This window comes from Notothenia rossii (assembly GCF_949606895.1).
Source record: "Notothenia rossii genome assembly, chromosome: 7".
Lineage (NCBI taxonomy): Eukaryota > Metazoa > Chordata > Actinopteri > Perciformes > Nototheniidae > Notothenia > Notothenia rossii.
In genome coordinates this window covers 37376481-37397376 of record NC_136905.1, presented here as the reverse complement: position 1 = coordinate 37397376, position 20896 = coordinate 37376481, and the positions used below count along the sequence as shown (strand labels likewise).

General features: G+C 40.7%; 2 protein-coding genes across 2 annotated transcripts in view; one reads left to right on the top strand and one right to left on the bottom strand.

The window, feature by feature from the left end:
- Window positions 1–20896, top strand: part of LOC307047203 (glutamate receptor ionotropic, kainate 2-like) — a 344882-nt gene that overhangs the window by 124232 nt on the left and 199754 nt on the right. The window contains 2 exon segments of the mRNA XM_079693992.1: window positions 1252–1509; window positions 18491–18672. Coding sequence (XP_079550118.1) covers window positions 1252–1509; window positions 18491–18672 — 440 coding nt within the window.
- LOC307047202 (uncharacterized protein) overlaps window positions 1–20896 on the bottom strand; it is a 75241-nt gene that overhangs the window by 16334 nt on the left and 38011 nt on the right. The window lies entirely within an intron of this gene.

The window sequence follows — 20896 nt, the reverse complement described above, 5'->3', positions numbered from 1 at the left end:
TTTAGGCTTTGTGTTTTGGACACTTGTGTTGTGGATATATTTACAAAATACATCAACATTAAAAAATGAAATGTAGCCCACTACCATCAGTGAGGTTGGACACGTGTGATTATGTTTGCACATATTTGTGCAATGTTTTTTAATGTTTCATATAAAATGTACACTTTCGAGATAGAAATATTTTGTCTCAATGTGGCCGTGATAAAACAGGAAAGCGGGTTGTTTTATGTTTAACATCGTCAACAAATCTCATGACAAAATCAAATCCATGTATACTTTGTGAAGTCTGTGGATCTCAACCCCAACGCCACCGGTTGCCACTGAAGATTTACATCTTTCATTTGGCTCACACATTTAGAGTTCCATTCTTGCCTTGACTATAGTCTTTCAAAAAGAATGATCAAACAGGAGGAAATAATGCACTTTTGAGGGACTATTTTCATGAGGGAATAATCCATATTTAGTGTAGTCATGGCACAGGTAACATTAAAATGTGTTGTTGTTAGGTTTCAGTAATTAAATTACCGGTGGGTTTTGACCAACGCAACACACACTCAATGCATTTACTGCCAAAAATAGTCAGGGAGCAGACCTGAACCCTGCTGAGCTGCTTTCTGCTGACGGCTCTCTTGTCCCCTGCAGCTTTGACTTTTTGACGAGGGAGCAGGTCAGGCCTCATTTTGTGTCGCGTATATGCACTAAGCTGGACTGGCTTCAGTTAAATTAGGATGAGAAATAGACAAAGGAAAAACTGAACCAAAATACTTTAGAAATGAGGGTCCTCAATCCATGTCCAGGGGTAGTGGTGGTCTAATGGATAGTGAGGTGGGCTGAAGATTGGAAGATCACCTCTAGTTTGCCCTTGAGTAAGGCTGTTAGTTACTCCAGGGAGAATGCCCTGTAATTGGTCATTGTAAGTCGCTTTGGATAAAAGCGTCAGCTAAATAACATGTAATAATAATGTCCATCATGATTTGTAGTAGTATACATTTATTGTTGATTTGGATCCGTACATGAGATTTGTTGACAATAAGAACAACCTAACCTAACATACCTACAGACTTTAAATAAAGCTTTTAACATACAGTGTATCCTTAATGCTGGATTTTTGCATATGGACATCATCCTGCAGCCTTGTTTACATCACAGAAAGACTCTATACTGTGGTGGTGATCTTGGCACAGGTCATCATGAACATGCTGCATCACAGCAGGACACAGCTAACAGTCCCCCCCCCCCCCCCTTCTCTAGCCTGTGACCAGCTCTCTCTGGGGGTGGCGGCCATCTTCGGGCCCTCTCACAGCTCCTCAGCCAACGCGGTCCAGTCCATTTGCAACGCCCTGGGGGTGCCACACATCCAGACCAAGTGGAAGCACCAAGTGTCGGACAACAGAGATTCGTTCTACGTCAGCCTCTTCCCAGACTTCTCCTCCCTCAGCCGGGCCATCCTGGACCTGGTCCACTTCTTCAAGTGGAAGACGGTCACTGTGGTTTATGATGATAGCACTGGTAAGAGCACATCACTTCCTACTGGTTCATTTAATCTGTTCACTTCTGACTGGTGCAGCAGAGACCAGGATGTTGTTAATGTATTTAATCCAGCACTATTTAATATTACAAAATGTGGATATTTTTTCTCAATTTATTCAAAATTCTACGTCTGTGGACTTCAGTTTGAACACATCAAACTGTATCCTTTTTTTTTTTTTTTTAAACTGTTGATATAATAGTTCAATACAATTTCTATTTGTTCTTGTAACGACCTGAGCCAAATATTTTCAAGCCAACATTTTCACCAAACTGACTCATGACATATGCATTGCATGTAACTGTAAATAGAGAAAATACAAGTTACAGAATTATAGAAATAAACATATTTTCCGAAACTGAAGCTAGATAATGTAGATAACTTTGTGTTTGATAAAAATCATTTTACACAAAATAAACAAAATAAATCCATCGATGAATATATTATAAACCCATCTCATCATGCTTAGCGAAAAGTAAATCCTTAATAATCTTGATTTGTATCCCATATTTGAAAGGATTAGGTGTGTGTGTCCACAACCAATAATGCAACTATTTAAAGGAAATTAAGAAACCCATGACATTGTGGCTGTGATAAAGGTCATGTGAATGACATTTGTCCACATATTGCCTTTTTATTGTGAAATAACTGCAGTATCACATTTGCTGAATTGGAGGGCAATCCACTCATCAGTTGTTAAGACATCTGATTTAAAATCTTGAATTTCAACATCAGCTAGGTTCATGAGGAAAGTCCAGGATCCCCAAAGTCAGGCTCTCCCTCTTGGAACAGTGAATGTCCAAACTGCTGTGCAAATGCTGTGCCTATTCATCCGTCCGTCTTGACCAATAGTGTGTGTGTCTTTCTCTGCCCTGCAGGTCTTGTACGAGCTTTAGGGAGGAATTGATTGTTGCTGACCCCCGCACCTCTGTTAATTAAGGTGTAAAGTGGACATAGCTGGTTCACTATGGGGTTAATAGTGGCTTGATTTTCTGTCTGGGTGATAGGAAATGAGATCCTTGCTCGAGCTGCAAACAGCTTTACCTTCTCATTGTCACCATTTACACAGATGACCTGATAGCGAGGACAGATAGCATAGATGTCGCAGCGTCTGATCTGAATGGAGTTCTTGAAGAGGTTCAGCCAGGATTCTATTTCATTTGAATCTTTTATTCTCTTGTTTCAGAACAAGAGGCCCATTACCTGATGTACTGAGCAAAGTCAATGCAGCAGAACATTTGTGTTATCATACCATTCTCATGTGTTCTCCCCTGACCCCCCACCCGTTGTTTTAAATCGTGTCTGCTTTTCGGGGAATGGGATATAAAGGAGGTAGGAAACAACCTCTCTCTTTGTGCTGTTTCTCCACCAAGCGGGAAGCAAACAAGCAAATCAATAACCATAATGGGACTCCTTTAACGGCTCAACTTTATAATGGCAAAACTGAGATGGCAGCAGCATGTGTTATAGCTCTGCCAGCCAGCCATAACATCCATACAACTACCTGCAACACTGCTGCCGCTGATACACAGTTTGATTAGGCCATCATGGAGAACAGGCCACCATACAATAAACACTGGCAGGGAAACAACTGTTTTTTTATGATGTTCACAGTATTGCGTCCATACATACCCTCTATCTCTTAGTGACCATACAATCTAGTGGAGGAACGCAGCTTCTCAAGAGAACGTCTACAGACACACCTCTGCCCAATTTGAATAAAACTGATAAAGTAATAGAAAATATATTTAACCTGACAACTGAATAAATTAAGAAGGACATTCCGGTTAATCCCCGAAATATTTGGTGGTCAGGATTCTGTGCAGGAAAATGATACAGTAAATAGTCAAAACCAAAACAGCTAAATACATTGAATGCTCTGTTTTCAACTGTGTCAGTGACTGATCCCAGTCCCTGTAGTAAACATATTGCACATTCTTGGACAAGACACTTAACCTCCAGTTGCTCCCGAGGGCGTGGCCAATGGTGTATGAATTTTCGGTTGAACGAGTGGCAATGTTTTGCAGGAATCAGGTGTGAATGGGTTAATGATGACTTGTTATGTGAACAAACATTGTTTTTCTTGGTTTGGACCCTTAGCGCTTCATCCAGTGTTATACAACTCCTCTAAGAGCTATATAAATACAGACCATTTCGCATTCCCTGCATTGGTGATCCAAGAAAAACAAACAATATTTGTTCACATACTTTTGTCTATATAGTGTATGTTTCCCCTCATTAAAGGTTATATTTAAAAGGTCTGGTCTTAAAGATTACCATTACCATTATAGTTTGACTTAATAGTTTATGTTATGACTCCTTTGGTTCCTTCTTCTTCTTGTTTGTTTAAGTTGAAAGACAGAAAAAGAACGTGGTAAAATGTTGCTATTTCTAAAGCCTTCCTTGTAGTTTAACTGGTTTGCTCGTCGATGATTCAAATTCAACCTGAAACTCTTTTTACTTTTCTTGTATTATGCATAATATGTCTTTTATAACATATACTGTGTGTTGAAAAGTAATAAATTAAGGGTCGATACAATTATCTTTTGGCGCCCATGTGAAATATGTTTGATTGATGTCCACACAAAGGGTTCGTACTTTCCACAATTTTCCAGAAAATATATTTAACACGAGACATTGAGGGGATGCAGTAGTGCAGTACAGTGCATGAATACAAAAGGAAAATCCCTAAAGATTAGATTTGAATATCTTTGAAAGAGATTTTTTTTTCATTTTGCATATTCCCGAGATACTTTGTACATGTTCATATAAGAACATTTTAATAAAACTTTTTTTACTTCTTAAGAAATACTAGTCTTTGTATTATGTGACAAGTAAAGCTTCTATTAACGGGACAACATATGACCTGCATTAACAATTACCTTTTACTTTTAATCACTGTAACTGCCAGGTTATCATTGACTGTGGAGCACACATTGAATAGTGTCACACTAACATTATTTTGGAAAGCAAAAAAAATCCATGTTATATTAATTTATTTACCTCAGAAAATAGTTAATTTCATCAAATATTTCCACAACTAATTTGCATATTCATAGATATTGTGTTATTATCAATTACCATCAAAGGTATCTTTGGTTCTATGGTTAGATTCTGGTAATGGTCAATATGTTATTCTTCTGTCCACCAACATCTATGCAAGTTATGAACATTTATTTTCTCTATTTTATGAAACACATTGAAGCCTAATAAGGGTCATACTTGTGTGTCAAGGATAGAATGGATGGAAGGCAGTTGGCCCCAAACAGAGTATAAAAAAGTATGAATAAAAAAGGGCGAGCTTTAATCAAAAGCTGGACAAAACAGGTAAACACCAAACTGAGGGAGCAGGTAAGTTAGCAAAAAACAAAGGAACAGCAGCAAAAACTGAACAAGGATCAAATTGGGCAGCAAATAAGCCGAGACAGAGAAGGAAATATTGACGGCAGAACCACAACAGGGACCGGTGCAGGAAACATTGCCAACAAACTGAGAGAGAGCACAGTAAGACAGGCACACATTCAGACATTATATCAGACACACACACAGCTGGAGAGGGCAGGAGAAACACAGGGACAGCAGCGTGATTACAAACAGGATAGAATCAGGGCGGGGCAGACGATCACAGAAAGGCAGGAAAACACAAACAGGAAGTGAAACCAGATCTAATTGAGTCATCTGCAATATTCATTTGAATAGAATTGGGAATTGTTGAAATCAAAGAGTTACAACATTTGAAAATACTGAAGTTCATTGGTGGTTATTTGTAAGTTACTGCTAAAATGATGGTGGAATGTAAGTAGCCGGCATTTACTCAAGCACAAGTCAAATGTTGCACACACCTTTACTCTACTTGAACATTACAAGCATAAAGGTGAACTACAGTGGCTACCAGGTTCTGTAAAGATGAGAAAGGCCCGCTCCAGAGCCAATGAAGTTTGTCCGTTCTGAGCTACTGTAGAAACATGGTGGTGCAACAGTCAGATTCTGTTCAACATCACCAGCTCCATATGTAGAAATGAAGGGCTGCTAAAAACTATTCTGATAATCAGGTTATCATAAACTAATGAAAACAAAGTTATGAATATTCAATTCCACTAGGAAACAAGACAGAATACAAACAACTACTTTCCATACATTTTTTTAATTTATATTTGAAACATTTTTTTCAATGTTTCAATTTCTGAAATATTTACCTGTCCTGAAAATATATACTTGCAGAACTTACAGAATTCAGATTCCATATCCTATCTCTTTCTGGATGGGCTGGTTGAAATAAGGACGACTGCATAATGTAATTCCAGTGGTCGTATGAGAGAGGCAGGTAAATGATTTAGAGCCATGTCTGACAGGAGGAGATAGTATTTAGAGGGGGGGCATGTTTGATCTTTGTAAATCCTGGTGGGGTGTTAATGGAAAATGAACGCAGTAGGGAAAGTAGTCAGAACAGCAGTGGCAAAGTTTCAGCAGTTACAAGGGGAAGAGCTCTGTTTGAATCCACAAGGTCAAAATCTAGTAAACAGATCATCTTAACACAGCTCAAATGAACAAGACAGTCGAAACAGCATTGATGTTGAAATTATAAAGCCTTACGGTATGTTCACACAGCAGCGTTAAAAAAATCTTCTAATGCTTCTGCCCATTCACTTTGAATGGGGTGACGTCACTTTGCCTCACTTTTCGCCAAACTGCATTGTGGGAAGCAAAGCGGAGATTTCCAGGCATCTCAGGATTCAAAAGTTGAGCAATGTTCAACTTTTGAAGCTTCGGTGGAAGCGTCAGCCAATCAAATCATATGCTAGTACAAGCTCTAGCCAATCAAACCGCTGCTTGTGTGTCAGGGGCGGGAGATTCATGTGTTTGGTTGTTGGTCGAGCTTCAGACACGCCCGCAGGCAAGCTTTTTCCAAAGCCGCGGTGTGGACGCACCGTTAGAGTCAAATTTTTAGGTATGATGTCATACCTACAAAGGTTTGTTTCCTAAGAAAAAAGATCTGTGGATTGGGCAAGTTTTCTGAATTTATCAGGACAAATGACTAAATTGAAAGATTTTCATTGACACTTTTTTTCATCGAACCATTATAGAATGAAGTGGATCCAATTTGCGACTGCGAACCATCATTTTACCTTATCGTGAATTGAGCAAGGCCTTTTTTGGGTGGGTTTGCATTGTAAAAAAGCAGTGAATTTAAAAGGAAATGCAAGATAAAATATGTTGAATAAAATATAGGATTACTGTTTGAGAATAACGTGTACTTAAAGTGTTAAAAAGAGTATATTTATATATATGTAGTACTACTGAGAGCCCTGTCAGAGTACTTCACAGTGAGTCCCAGGACCCCTCCAGTAATCTCTTTCAATTTAATGTGTGTGTGTGTGTGTGTGTGTGTGTGTGTGTGTGTGTGTGTGTGTGTGTGTGTGTGTGTGTGTGTGTGTGTGTGTGTGTGTGTGTGTGTGTGTGTGTGTGTGTGTGTGTGTGTGTGTGTGTGTGTGTGTGTGTGTGTGTGTGTGTGTGTGTGTGTGTGTGTGTGTGTGTGTGTGTGTGTGTGTGTGTGTGTGTGTGTGTGTGTGTGTGTGTGTGTGTGTGTGTGTGTGTGTGTGTGTGTGTGTGTGTGTGTGTGTGTGTGTGTGTGTGTGTGTGTGTGTGTGTCTCCACACCAGCAGTCCCAGTCCCATCACATGCTCCACTAGCACTCAGCCGCCTGTTTAGAGGAGGGCTCACTGACTCTTCACAATTCACCATGCTAATCCCACTGTTGCTGTGCTGGAATAATAATGGCAGCTGCTGTTTTCTGTGTTCTTATGTGTCGGTCTTAGAGAGAGTCCAAAATTGGATGCTGTTGCCAAATAAACCTTTGTTTCTGCTGTTTTATTATCAGAAATGTATTTGCTCACAAATTCAGTGACAAATGAAAAGGGCATTAGGCAAATCAAATCTAAAAACTACCTCGACATCTGACATGAACATGAATAATTTAGTCACATTGAGCAAGTTAATTACATAATATGTCCAAAAGAAACATAGGTAATATCAGCACCTGGGACCTAAATGTGACAATTGAAGAAAAAACAAGATTTAAATTGTATTTGAATCATTGTTAATGAGAAAATAATGATTTTCGCCCTGGATTATTTTTAAAGTCTTCTAGAAATGCCTCTTCTATATGCATTCCATCAGATTTTATTTTGTCCAATTTGACCTCAGTGTTTAAAGTCAGCAGTCAGCGTTAACAACAGTAACAACAGTAGTAATTCAAATTAGTATCACACAGTGCTTGAATTGGAATAAAAAAGGTGCCAGTACTCTAAATCAGCAACTGTTTCAAGTCAATTTATTTATACAGCCCAAAAACAAGAATTTGGCTCAAAGTCATAGTATATCCTATAATGCTGGTGGGTTTGTCTCTTTACTGTATATTTTAGAAAGGCTCACTGTACTTAAACAAAATGACTTACAGTGCATCTGAGGTTAGAGGGGGTGTAGTGGTAAAGTGCTATTTTTCATAAGTGGGGGGGAGTGGATCTAACACCCTGTAGGGGGGTCCGGGGGCTTGCTCCCCCAGGAAGATTTTTTTTTAAATATTGAAGTTTGATGCATCAATCTGGTGCAATTTGAGAGCAACATGAAGATATATATCTGGATACCTCTCAACATCCATATGAAACAACTGTAAACAGATTAACTTTTTCCTTATGGATATAAAAGAAAGTCAAGCCTGACTCCTACTGGCTGGTTAAATGACTCCTCGTCCCTGAGTACACTCACCATCTTTCAGCAGGAAAGGAGAGAGGGAATCCTTGTCTGGCGACAACCGCTGTCTTTTCGCACTATTATTAAGCCACGCTAACATTTTCGAAATGCTAACGTTATGTGATGTCTTTTCTGCTTTAGTCTATCGCTGTGGCGTGTCATAGCCAGCGGCGGCATCTCATGACTCATCTAGGTACTGTTAAATATGTTCTTTATTCTCGCGTCCAGGAGAGAAGCTTTAAAATGAGACTAAATGGAGTCTCTGAAAAGATTCAAATGGGATACTTTAATAAAAAAAGGTGCCGTAGTGTTACAGACAGAATATTGTTCCAGCAGAAAACAGCTGTGATCTGGCTCTCCTGAGCTAGAAGAGAAGGGCGAATCCCCCGTTCGGTGCCGTTATATATCCTCTGCTGGCTCCTCCCCGCCAGCCGGCTCGCCTCGCCTCTAATGTCCGTTGTTGCATTTAAACAGAGGATTGGTACTTTTCACATTCAATATATGCTTCACCCGCCTTTTCTCCTCATATTCTCTTTCATCACTTTTCATGTAACACATTCTAAACGCTGTAATCAATACTCCAAAATATACAGAAAATACTTCACGGCTGGTTTGGTTTCCGGATGTTGTCACATGCTACTCTCGTCTGTAAACAATAAAGTATTCAAATAAACTGTACTTTCATTTAATATTCAGCATGGTAGTATCTCGACATCTATAGTTGTAGTGTTAAATCAGTAGGTTTCGGTTTTCACCACACCACGTCATTTTGCTACTCAATTCACCTCTTTAGGAAATCGTATATTAGCCACATGCTAAATGCTAACCGTAGATGAAGGATTTTCAGAATAAAAGCTTAACTGCTTGTGCACAAGAATTTCTGGTTTTTCAGTATAAAAGAGCGTTTAAACTGACGGTATGTTTAAGCTACATTATACCATCAAAACATTGATTTTAATTTCTAACAGTACGCATCTAGGTACGCATCGAGGTACGCTGAGCATATTTGTTGTCATGTTTTATGACGTGCCGGCGGCGGCCGGCGGCTGAGTACCGGCACTTCTTACCGGCACTTCTTACCACATTGGTAAAAATCAGAAGTGCTGGTACTGCGTACCGGTGAGTACCGGCCAAATTCAAGCAACGGTATCACATTACTTCAAGACCGTAATAAAAATGCGCTTAATAAAACACAGAAACGATAGCATTTGATAAATGTGCGCTTGTGTAAATGTTTGTATTTAGTTGATAAAGAGACGTCTGTTATTGCCACTGTTGGTTTGTGATCCAGCTAAGGCATCACAAAGAGCCTTTACTCTGGTAATACAAATTCAAAATTCAAAGGTTTTATTGTCATATGCACATAAGCTACCGTGGCAATGAAATTCTTCTGACCTGAATGAAAAATGCAGGACACTCATGATACTATGGGCTCAGAACAGTCTCATAATACACACATGAACACAGAAGGATTCACACTTGTATTTCATGATCCGCAAAAGGATTCACACTTGTATTTCCGGATCCACACTTGTGTTTTTCAATGCACACACAAATGTGTTCCGTTTCATATACATGTAAATAAAATCCAAATACAGAAAAAAGTTTTAAATGTGTATTTTTGATCCACACATATTTGTTTTCCATTTAAAACCTCTGAACCTGCAAACACAAACCGCTTTCTATGCACGGATCGCTGTTCATTCGTTTGTGGGTTTTTTGAGACTCCCCTGACGGTCAGCCGATTCGTACTTGTAATTGTTTCTATCTATAGCCAATCAGATGTCTCCTCAATTCTAAGCCAATCACATGAGCGCGCCCCCACGAGGGTAGATTTATTGCGTTCATGACGTGGCGCTTCATGCTAGGTCCAGGTCCATGGAGCCTGCCTGCAGGCGCTAATCTCAGGACACCTCCACTCTCAGTACATTGCCACTTTCCGAACAGGAAATGCACGCAAATACAAGGCTTTATATTATTAAGGTTCAGCATCACTTTCCGAACCATTAATGAATGCTTGTGTGTACACAAAAACGGCAGGCAAACCCGTTTTAAATGTGTGTTTCCTGTATGGCGAATACAGCTGCTTTATTTATGTCTGTGTGAAGTTGTTGTGAGTGTGGAGGGAGCAGCTACAAGTTAGCTTAGCCTAATCGATCAGTGCACTACGAAGCCAGTGCTAGACAGTGAACTGTCAACAGAGGGAAGCCGATCAGGAGAGCTGGATCTGATCGATATGGACATAAACGCGAGTGAAGTGTAAGCGGACGCGAGAGAGAGAGAGATCAGATCAGCTGCTGAGTCTGACGGAGACATGCAGCTCTGCATGATCACCTGAAGCTCCGCCCTCTGTTTAGCAAGCTGACCGGACTGCGCAAAATGCGTAATAAGTGTCATGAACGCAAGAAATCATACCCTCGTGGGGGTGCGCTCATGTGATTGGTTTAGACTGGAGGAGACATCTGATTGGCTATAGATGAGAGAAATTACAAGTACGAATCGGGTGAGCGTCAGGGGAGTCTCAAAAAACCCACACACGAATGCACAGCGATCCGTGCACAGAAAGCGGTTTGTGTTTGCAGGATCAGAGGTTTTAAACGGAAAACAAATATGTGTGGATCAAAAATACATATGTAAAACTTTTTTCTGTGTTTGGATTTTATTTACATGTAGGTATATGAAACGGAACACATTTGTGTGTGCATTGAAAAACACAAGTGTGGATCCGGAAATACAAGTGTGAATCCTTCTGTGTGCATGTGTGTATTATAAGACTGTTCTGAGCCCATATGAAACCCTTTAAATCCTTTTACAATGTAAGCCTCCTTAAAATCTGATTCTATCAAATAAGAGCTTTCATTGTAAAATATTATCCTCATATTTCTTTAGTTTTCTTCAGCTGCCTTTTTGGAGATGAGGGTGACACTAATGAAAACAACATCTGCATCAAGTGCATCACACACACACACACACACACACACACACACACACACACACACACACACACACACACACACACACACACACACACACACACACACACACACACACACACACACACACACACACACACACACACACACACACATTTGTGAAGCTACCGTAACATGTACAGTAGCTTTATGAAGTAATGACAGTATTTGTCATTAATAACTTCAGATAATATGCAATAACAGAAAACTGAAGAAAAATACGTCTTTAAATAATACAAACATACAATACAAAGCCAAATGGCGTGGAACTCCACATTGTAGTACAGTATGTGGATCTGTAAATGCATGTGCTTTACATCAGACCGATGGAGACCCCTTAACTGTGTGAGCATTAAGTTGTCATTTTCACGACAGTGCCAACGTGTTCTCGTGTGTGAGCCTCTGGGCGTGTTGCTCCCACAGCGAGGTGGGGTGAGGAGCATCATATCTGGAGGAGAAGGGATTGAGCCGTCGACCTGTATCTAAAGTGGATGTGGCATATTGTACTGCCATCATTAAAAGTGAGATAGAGGAAAACACAGGTGGCAGGAGACAATTTAAAATATAATGGAATATAATGAAGTAAGATCCTCTTTCAGTATTACTCAACTTACAGTACGCTCTCAGAGCTACTCGCTGACGGCACTCATTTCTATAGCAGCATTGTTTATGTCACTCAGAGGATTCCCCCACATGTCATATTGAGTCTGTGAGTGCTATTTTACTGTAAACGTTCTCGGAAAATGACTTAAACGTATCAAAATGATGATATTTAATATAATTAAAGGCTCATTTGGACATGCATTGCACCCTAAGTTTAAAGTGCATTTCTCAAATAAAATGCATATGACAGAGGAAGAAAGTCCACAGCCCTGGACCACAAACATCTGCTGGCACACTTTTACTTCACGCATTAGCAGGTCCGTTTCCTGAGCCATTTAAATAATAACAATCCATCAGGTGAAGGCGCATGTGCTTATGAGGGAATGGTAGATGACCCTCTCATTGGTTTGTTTCATTGTATGCCTAAAAAAACCCTGTGATTAGTTAAGAAACTGAAAATGTATTCAACCTTTTCACTAGATAAAGCGCAGTCCGACACGCCCAACTCACTTGCGCTACGCACTTTACACCATGTGCAATAGATCAATTAAAATAGGGTCCAAAAGTATTTTCTCACATTCCCAATTAAATTACTTTCAAATCCTTTTGTGCAGAAAACTTTTGTAAAGACACTGTAGCATGTGGCGAGGGAGATAAGTGCAGTGTAGAGCTAATTGCAAAAAAATAGAGTGGTGGCTCCGGTGGTGGACTCTTTTCAGCTCAGATGATTTAGAGCCAGGAGGACTATGGGTAGCTAATAACAAAGACAGTGTCTACTGTTGTGACTGGCCCACATTCACATGTTTATTTTTAGCGAGGGAACAGCGGCATGCGTTCCTGTACCCTTTGACTGCAGGCCTGCTTTAATTTTTCACCAACATGTTACATGCATTTAATTGAACATAAATCAGCCAGCCGATGAGGAACGGGTCATATTAACCTTGACACTGGGAGTCTGCCGCTCAGCGACAAATCAGCCATTACTCCCATCATGCAGCGCTGTGGAGAGGCCTTCTTAGCGAATCACTTTAGTGACTATGCGAGCGATCATGATTGAGCAGCCTAGTGAAAGGAACTCTTCTTCCTTGTTGCCCTGCACTCGGAGGGGAGTTGGCGAGGGAACGCTTGAGGGGCCGTTTCCTTACAAGGATATTTATCAGAGGCAGGCCAATCTGTTTTACGCTCAGGAAGCTCCCAGACGGCCTCCTAATAAACGCTTAGAGGGGATGAAATATTCATGTGGAGTTAAATATGGATCCTAGAGCAGTCGCTGCAAATTAAACACCGTCAATACTGATCAACGCTGACACCCCTTTTCACCCACTCCAGTATTTTTCCCCTCTAGATTTCTCATCGCCGCGCCTGTAGATTTTGGAAAAGAATGAAGGAGGATTCAGCCATGCAGAATGGAAGTCTTGGGAGTGAGAGGCAGAAAGCTCTGACATGTGTTTATGATGTGCAGGTGCAGCAGTCAGATGTGTCGGGCTGCTTTTATCGATGTTAACTAACTAACTAACCGTAAAGCAGCGATTGCTACTCCAGCAGTGGAAGCTGTTTTTCTCCTGAGACAGCTCACGCAACATCAAGCGCTCATATGAGATTGGACTGAAGTCACGTTTAACACACACACATTGCTGTCTGTATACATGCAAATTAAGGCCCAACTCAACACCAGGCCCTACACCCTCTCACTCTGTGAGGAAGTGACTGCAGTCGTCTCACTCTCAGCTGAATGGAGCTCCCTTCTTTAAGGTGGGGGGTAGAGTTACCGCTCGATTCCACCGGGTCCGTCTGCGTGGCGTTACGGCCGCGTTACGGCTGCGCCGCGGCGTCCACAAGGATCGTGGCCACTCTAGTCTATGGGTGCTATTCCACCAGACGCGCCGCATTACGGATCAGAAGTATCACAGAAGTGTCTCGCCGCTGGGCTCCGCTCGAAATAGGATTCAAGTCTATATTTCGACGCGAGGAGTTGCAGAGGCGGCGGGCAGTCAGTGGACCCGCATCCGGCCCATTCCCCAAATAAACTAATTTGCAGACCCTATCCCTCCGTAGTCTTTCAAGTAGGAGGAGAAATGCCAGCGTTCTCCTCCGGTTTACAGGCACTGTGTAAATTATATATATATATATAGAATAATTATGATGATGAACACATTTTTTACCACTAAAATACAGCAACACATCTTTGATTCATGTCGTTTATAACTGGGATATTACAACTTTTATTAACTTTGTCTGTACAAAGTAGCCTGTCCAGGAAATATGCCCAAATCAACAAAAACTGCGAGCCGGCAGGCAAGACGCTCCGCTTCTGAAATGCTTCTGAAACGCGCCCGGTAGGGTATGACGCTGGAGGAGGCCGGACCAACACCGCGGCGCAGTCGTAACACGGCGCAAACGGACCCGGTGGAATCGAGGGGTTAGTGTGTAAGGGGTCAGTTTGGATTGAGCCTGAGCCCGGTCAAATACAGCTGATTATTCAATATCCCAGCAAGTGGCAGCCATTTTTGAGCTGCTCTACTCTCACTTCCTGGGCATATCAATCAACCATCTTTCAGGCATGGTGGCCACCCCAGTGGAATCATTGGAGGGACTAAATGGATCAGCATGGCTCCATCTTTCCATGTGTCTCTCCATCTGTCATGTACTGTATATTATGAGGTGCCACTCACTGGTTTTTGTTTAAGATTTAAACAGGACTTGTGCCAGTTCTTTGGTAAAATCTAAAAAAAAGTAGTTGTGTAAAGTGGATCAGATCTTTCAAGACGCAAGAGTTGTTGGTGTGGAAGTCTAAACAGAGTTGAAAGATTGACACACCTCTGGCCCTTTGCCCTCAGTGAGGGGTCTCTTCATGCAGCACAGAGAGATGGCATGAATGCAAATAAATAAGCTCAATTACTGGTGGAATAAAATAATTGTGGAATTACAATTACAATTAGGTTCACACAAAGATAAAGATGATTACAATATAATCTGTCCAAAAATACATGAAAATAACACAAGATGACAACTGAGCCAGAGCAGTCGCTGGGCATTAAACACAGTCAATACTGATCAGCGCTGACAACCCTTTTCAACCTCTCCAGTATTTTTTGCTTCTAGATTTCTCATTACCGTGGAAAGATATGAAGGAAGATTCAGCCATGCAGAAAGCTCTGACATGTGTTTACGATGAGCAAGTGCAGCAGTCAATTGAGGCAAATTCAAATTTCTTTTTTAATTCTCAGCAATAAATATTTCCTGGAAATATCTGTATTTGTACAGATCAAAACTACAGAGCTAAAGAGAACAGATTCAAAAGTAATGTATTTGAAAAACAATGTGGTCCTTTTTTTAGGGATCCCAGACAAGAAACATGTGTATTTTATTTATTATTATTATGTATTTATTTATTTATTATTGAGGACTTGTTGCACCTTTTTGATCATTGCACAGCTGACTAATTTCCCTTCATGCTAAACTAGGCTATAGTTTAAGTCTGACTCCAGCTCTTCTGTTAACACTTATGTTGTCATTAAAACGGAAATAAATGAGCATTTTCCCGAAATGATTCCTGTCGGAGATTAAATATTAACATGCAGGTATTGTTCTTCAGACAAATTATTTTCAAGGATGGATTTTACTTTTGTAGTGTGTGAACATTTCGAAAACGTCCTAATGCATTAAATCCACCTGGTTATACAGTAGCCTACAGCAGTGGTGAACCGTGTCTATCACAACTGGACCTTCTATAGACACACACCCCCCGCCGCTGCCCCCCCCCCCCCGGCGGTATAATGTCCGTCTTTTCACTGAATTGTCGTCTTGAAAAGGGTAGTCACTACAATTCCGCAACAACATCATCTTCACCTGTTACACTTGCCATTTCAACATTGACAACAATAAAACGGCATGAATTGCTTCGTCGCATTCATCTAGATCAGTGGTTCTCAAAGTGGGGGGCGCAGAGGCATGAAAGGGGGGGCGCGAGAGACCAGGAGGAAAAATGGTTATTACATTTATTTATTTATTTTAAATCATATTTTGAAAAATTATTGATTCGAAAATAATATCATATAGTACTATTACGTATGGGTCTCTGTGTTTCATTAAAGCTTGGCTCTGTGTGTGTGTGGAACGAGCCAGTTTGTGTGCGTGCGCGAGCGAGAGAGAGAGAGCGCACCGGTACCGGAGATCGTTGTTGTTAGCTTCTGGTGCTAGCGAGCTACGCTAACGGATATAAGGAGTTTTTTCAACAACAAAGTGGAGGAGAGTCCTCTCCTGTCAGACTGAGAGCCTCAGTGAGCTAAAGGAATCTCTCAGTGTTATCTCAGTGGTTCTCAAACGTTGTTTTATAGTTATAAAAAAATAAGAGAATAAATTAAAAACAGGTATGAAATATATGACATTAAAAAAGAATAAAGTTTAAAAGGGAGTGATTTGTAAAATATCCATAAAGAAAAAGAACATCTGTTTACAGTTCTGTTTCATATGGGTGTTGAGAGATGTATCCATAGATCTCTTCATTTTGCTCTCAAAGTGCACCAGATTGATGCTTTTAACAATATTTAAAAATCTTCCAGGAGGAGCTTGCCAACGGACCCCCCTCTGTAAGGTCCACACACCACCTATAAAAATAGCACTTTACTCCTGCTTACACCTATATGCCGTGAGCTGATTATCGAGCCTTCATTGTAACTGTCACACTGTGTATATGCGTGGGGATTGTTGCAGTAGAAAATTCAACTGTAGCGACCGGTACATTAATGGGAAACCCTAAATGTTTGAGCACCCTCTATGAAACGTCAAGCTACCCAACAGCACCACAAAATAAATCTCTGGCGCCGCCACTGAGCCTGACTATTTGTGTTGCGGGGGCCCGGCTTTTTTTTTTCTCCAAAGGGGGGGCCTGACTGAAAAAGTTTGAGAACCACTACTGCCACTACCACCACTGAAATGCGTAGTGCATGGTCCGAGAAGGACAAACAAATCAACGTAACACTGTAATATTACAGAACAACAACACAGATATGATTCTCCTTTATTCATTTTATATACATTTTATTACATTTTATTTATATAATTAAATCGTTTTTTTGTTTGTTTTATCTGAGTGTTCCAGGGTATTCTCTGAATACCTTGAAGGCCCTGACGGTTCACCACTGACATACTGTATGTCCTCAAATATATGAGCAGGTGACAAGATTTGTTGAGCCTTGTGGTTGTGAAATGTGAAATGATAAATTGGCTTTTGTTTGTTTTTAACCCCACTGTATATCCATTGGTGGAAATCTCACTGATCAATCATTACCGCATAAACTCACTGCTACACCACATCAATCACATGTTCACACGGTTGTTTTACACATATTCACACACAGCTGGTTCCCCACTGGGAGCTCTTTGACACAAGTTCAAACCCTTATAGTCTGCTTTTTTTATATCATACACTGTGTGTGTGTGTGTGTGTGTGTGTGTGTGCGTGTGCGTGCGTGCGTGCGTGCGTGCGTGTGTGCGTGCGTGCGTGTGTGTGTGTGTCCAGCTGAGATGTTGTGAACAGCTGAGGAGTCACTTCATCACGCGATGGTTAAGTGGAACACTGCCGGTGTCTCACAGGTCAACACTCGGGGGGGATGATCATCAGTGTTTGATTTAATGAAAGCACTGACTGGCTGCAGGCTGGTTTCCCACAGTGCAGTGCACTCATTTGGAGGCAGGAAGTAAACAAATAATGCCACAGGGCCAACAGCTGGGGACAGTGTGCCGTGGGCAAATAGAGAAACACACTGCTGAGTGGCCGACGGGACTTTTTGTAGATTTAGGGACTGATGGCTGGCTAGTATTAAAAATAACATCTGCTTTAGTCTGTGTGAATTCACTTAACAGTAGTTTTATTAATTACCTGTGATCAGTTAAGGCTTTTAATTTGAGTCGGGATATAATGGCAGTAATTGTTTTACAATTAATTACATTTCAGCACTGATGACAATGATCGTACCTTTAAATACGGTCCAGACAGAGCTCTGTGTGTTTGTTCCACTCTTTGTATAGTTGGGTCAGGGCCTGCTGATACTGACGTGAAGCATACTGCCGAAATGTATTATGGAAAGTATTAGATGGACAAAGAGGACAGGGACAAAGATGGTGAGAGAGGAAATAGAAAGGCACTGAAGGGAGAGGCGTGTGGCGCAGTGGATAAAGCCTTGGTCTGGGGATCAGATGGCCCCACTGCAGTCAGCATGTTGTTGTGTCCCTGAGACACTTCACCCAAAATTGCTCCTGTGGGGATTGTCCACAGTATTGAGTATGTAAGTCAATTTGGATAAAAGCGTCTAACAAGTAACATGTAATGTAATGTAAAATAAAAATGTTGTGTTTACTCTAGAGTAGGGGAAGGAAGGTTAAAGGAAAACGATTTAGAAATAAACTGATGACAGCTTTCTTATCCTCGGCCTAAATAAAACAACCACTGCCAAATGAATCTGTAGCTATTACCTCAATTACTGTGTAAATGTATGTACATATTTTTAAACTTTCCGTTCAGGAGAATATTGTCCTCATGGGAGCAGGACTGTACCAGTTTCAGAATGTTGTCAAATAACAAAGACTCTTCAGGCAAACTAAAACATCCTTTTTTCCTTTGTTGTTTTCCCGAAAGGTCTGATTCGGTTGCAAGAACTCATAAAGGCTCCGTCCCGATACAACATCCGGCTAAAGATCCGCCAGCTGCCTGCAGACTCTAAGGATGCTAAGCCACTGCTGAAAGAGATGAAGAGGGGGAAGGAGTTCCACATCATCTTCGACTGTGGCCATGAAATGGCTGCTGGGATCCTGAAGCAGGTGTGTGTGTGTGTGTGTGTGTGTGTGTGTGTGTGTGTGTGTGTGTGTGTGTGTGTGTGTGTGTGTGTGTGTGTGTGTGTGTGTGTGTGTGTGTGTGTGTGTGTGTGTGTGTGTGTGTGTGTGTGTGTGTGTGTGTGTGTGTGTGTGTGTGTGTGTGTGTGTGTGTGTGTGTGTGTGTGTGTGTGTGTGTGTGAATAAGTCCTAAAAGATGGGGCACACTTCACTGTAGCCTACACTGTTTGCACACATTTATTTTCAACACAAACACATTTGCAATTGCCTAATCGTGTTGAATACGTTATAATACTGCAGATCAGGCCAAATTGTTTCCCCTTTTATTAAATATCAGAATTTAAAAAAAAACATTTGATAAGATTGCACTGCAACTATACATTGCAAATACTGCTAAGCTCATAATCAGTGCCAATGCAGTCAATTTCCTTGAATTGTTATGTTGAATGTATTACTTTAAAATGTAATTTGTGTTTATATACATTTCTTTAAAAAAAAAACATCATAATAATCTTGCTCTACAATGGGAGCAAATGTTACATTACTCAATTTACCCCTTAGAGATGAATAAAGCATTTCTGATTTTGATTTATTTATACACTGAAATGGGAATATATGGTGTGGAGGGTGAGGCGTTTTAGGAATTTGTAAGGTACAAAGGAGCTGATCCAGATTTGCGTCCGATATGACGTAAAATCTGAAAAGTGGGCTGGCTTTATGCCCAAGGCCCGATCAGAAACTTTGCTATCAGAAACAATGCCGACGTGTTTTGGACATGATATGGTCTTTGTTTACATTAGCAAGCACCGCAAATACTCAGAGCTAACCTGTACTGGAGAGAGCATGTGTGAAGAAGCAAGAAATAAAAAAAGGAACTCACCTTGTGGTAAACATGCAAGCGAAAAGCATTTGAGCTCCATACTGTTTCAGAAATAATCCTTGAAGTGGTTTGGAACATGATATGGCGTTTAGTCACGGCAGCATTTAGCTGTATCTGAGCAGAGCAGACAGCTCATCACAGACCTCACTGGCCGTGTCTCAATTCAGGGGTTGCACCCTTCGGAGTACGCAGCCTACGTGGTCCATGGAGGACCCAGCCCACGTAGACCGGGTAGGCTGGACCGAGCGGCCTACGAAATGAGACGGTCTAGCTTACGGAGGGTTTCGTATTTACGTCACGTGATACGCGCGGTTCGGTTGCGCTGCTCCAGCTGCCTTCTAGCAAATTAACTTACAAGCTAACTCAGCTGAAAAGGATCCACAAACTTTATTTTTACATTTTTTTTGAGATCAGCGTCGGCGATGAATTAAAGAGGACCATGGCCAGGTAAATAAGATGAAGCTGTTCCTTTAGCCCACAGTAATGTTACATTAGTAAGTTAATAAGTAAAAGATATAACTGATGTAATTTAATCATATTATTTCATATTTAAAATAAGTCTTAATTTGTCTGTACTAATAAAACAATGCTTTTTTAAATGAACAAAATCATTTTGTATAGATTGATTGTTAACAATAATAGTGTTCTAATCTTAATAGCTGTGATTATAACAGTTTATATTCTCCTTCTTCCCCTGAACCTGCCCAGATGATGTTGCACTGACCCCAGGTCAGCACCTCCAGGTCCAGCAGCACCGTGCCCCCCCCCCGCTCTGCTGAAATAAACAATTAAACATTTTCTATGACCTATTTTTTGTATTAATACAAGTTTAATGACCTAGACTCAGATACCCTATTATTCCACTGCTTATGTACACATGTTGTAAATAATGGTTAAAAGCTCAGTAAATGAAATAAACAATGTGTTTAACAATTACAATGTAATATTGTATTTTGATCTTATCACAAAGTAGAGGTAAGAATATATCCATCCTCTCTCTGCAGCTTCATGTCTTCTATTATTATAACTTTCATTATTGAGACAGAGGAAATCAATCATGTTATTTAACATCACCAGCAGTAACACAAATATCAGCAAAAGTGTGTTTATGGAGTTGTTTATTTGTATTATATATGCAGCAAGTATAGAAGCAGCTGTTTGGGGAATCAGACAGACTCAAGCTATAATCGTTAAATATCTATTGAAAGAAAGGACACGTACAAAATCCACTCTCAACCCGTCTGATGTTATAAACTACAGGCCTGTCTCTCTCCTCCCGGTCCTGTCTAAAACACTTGAACGCGCTGTCTTTAAACAACTCTCCTGTTATCT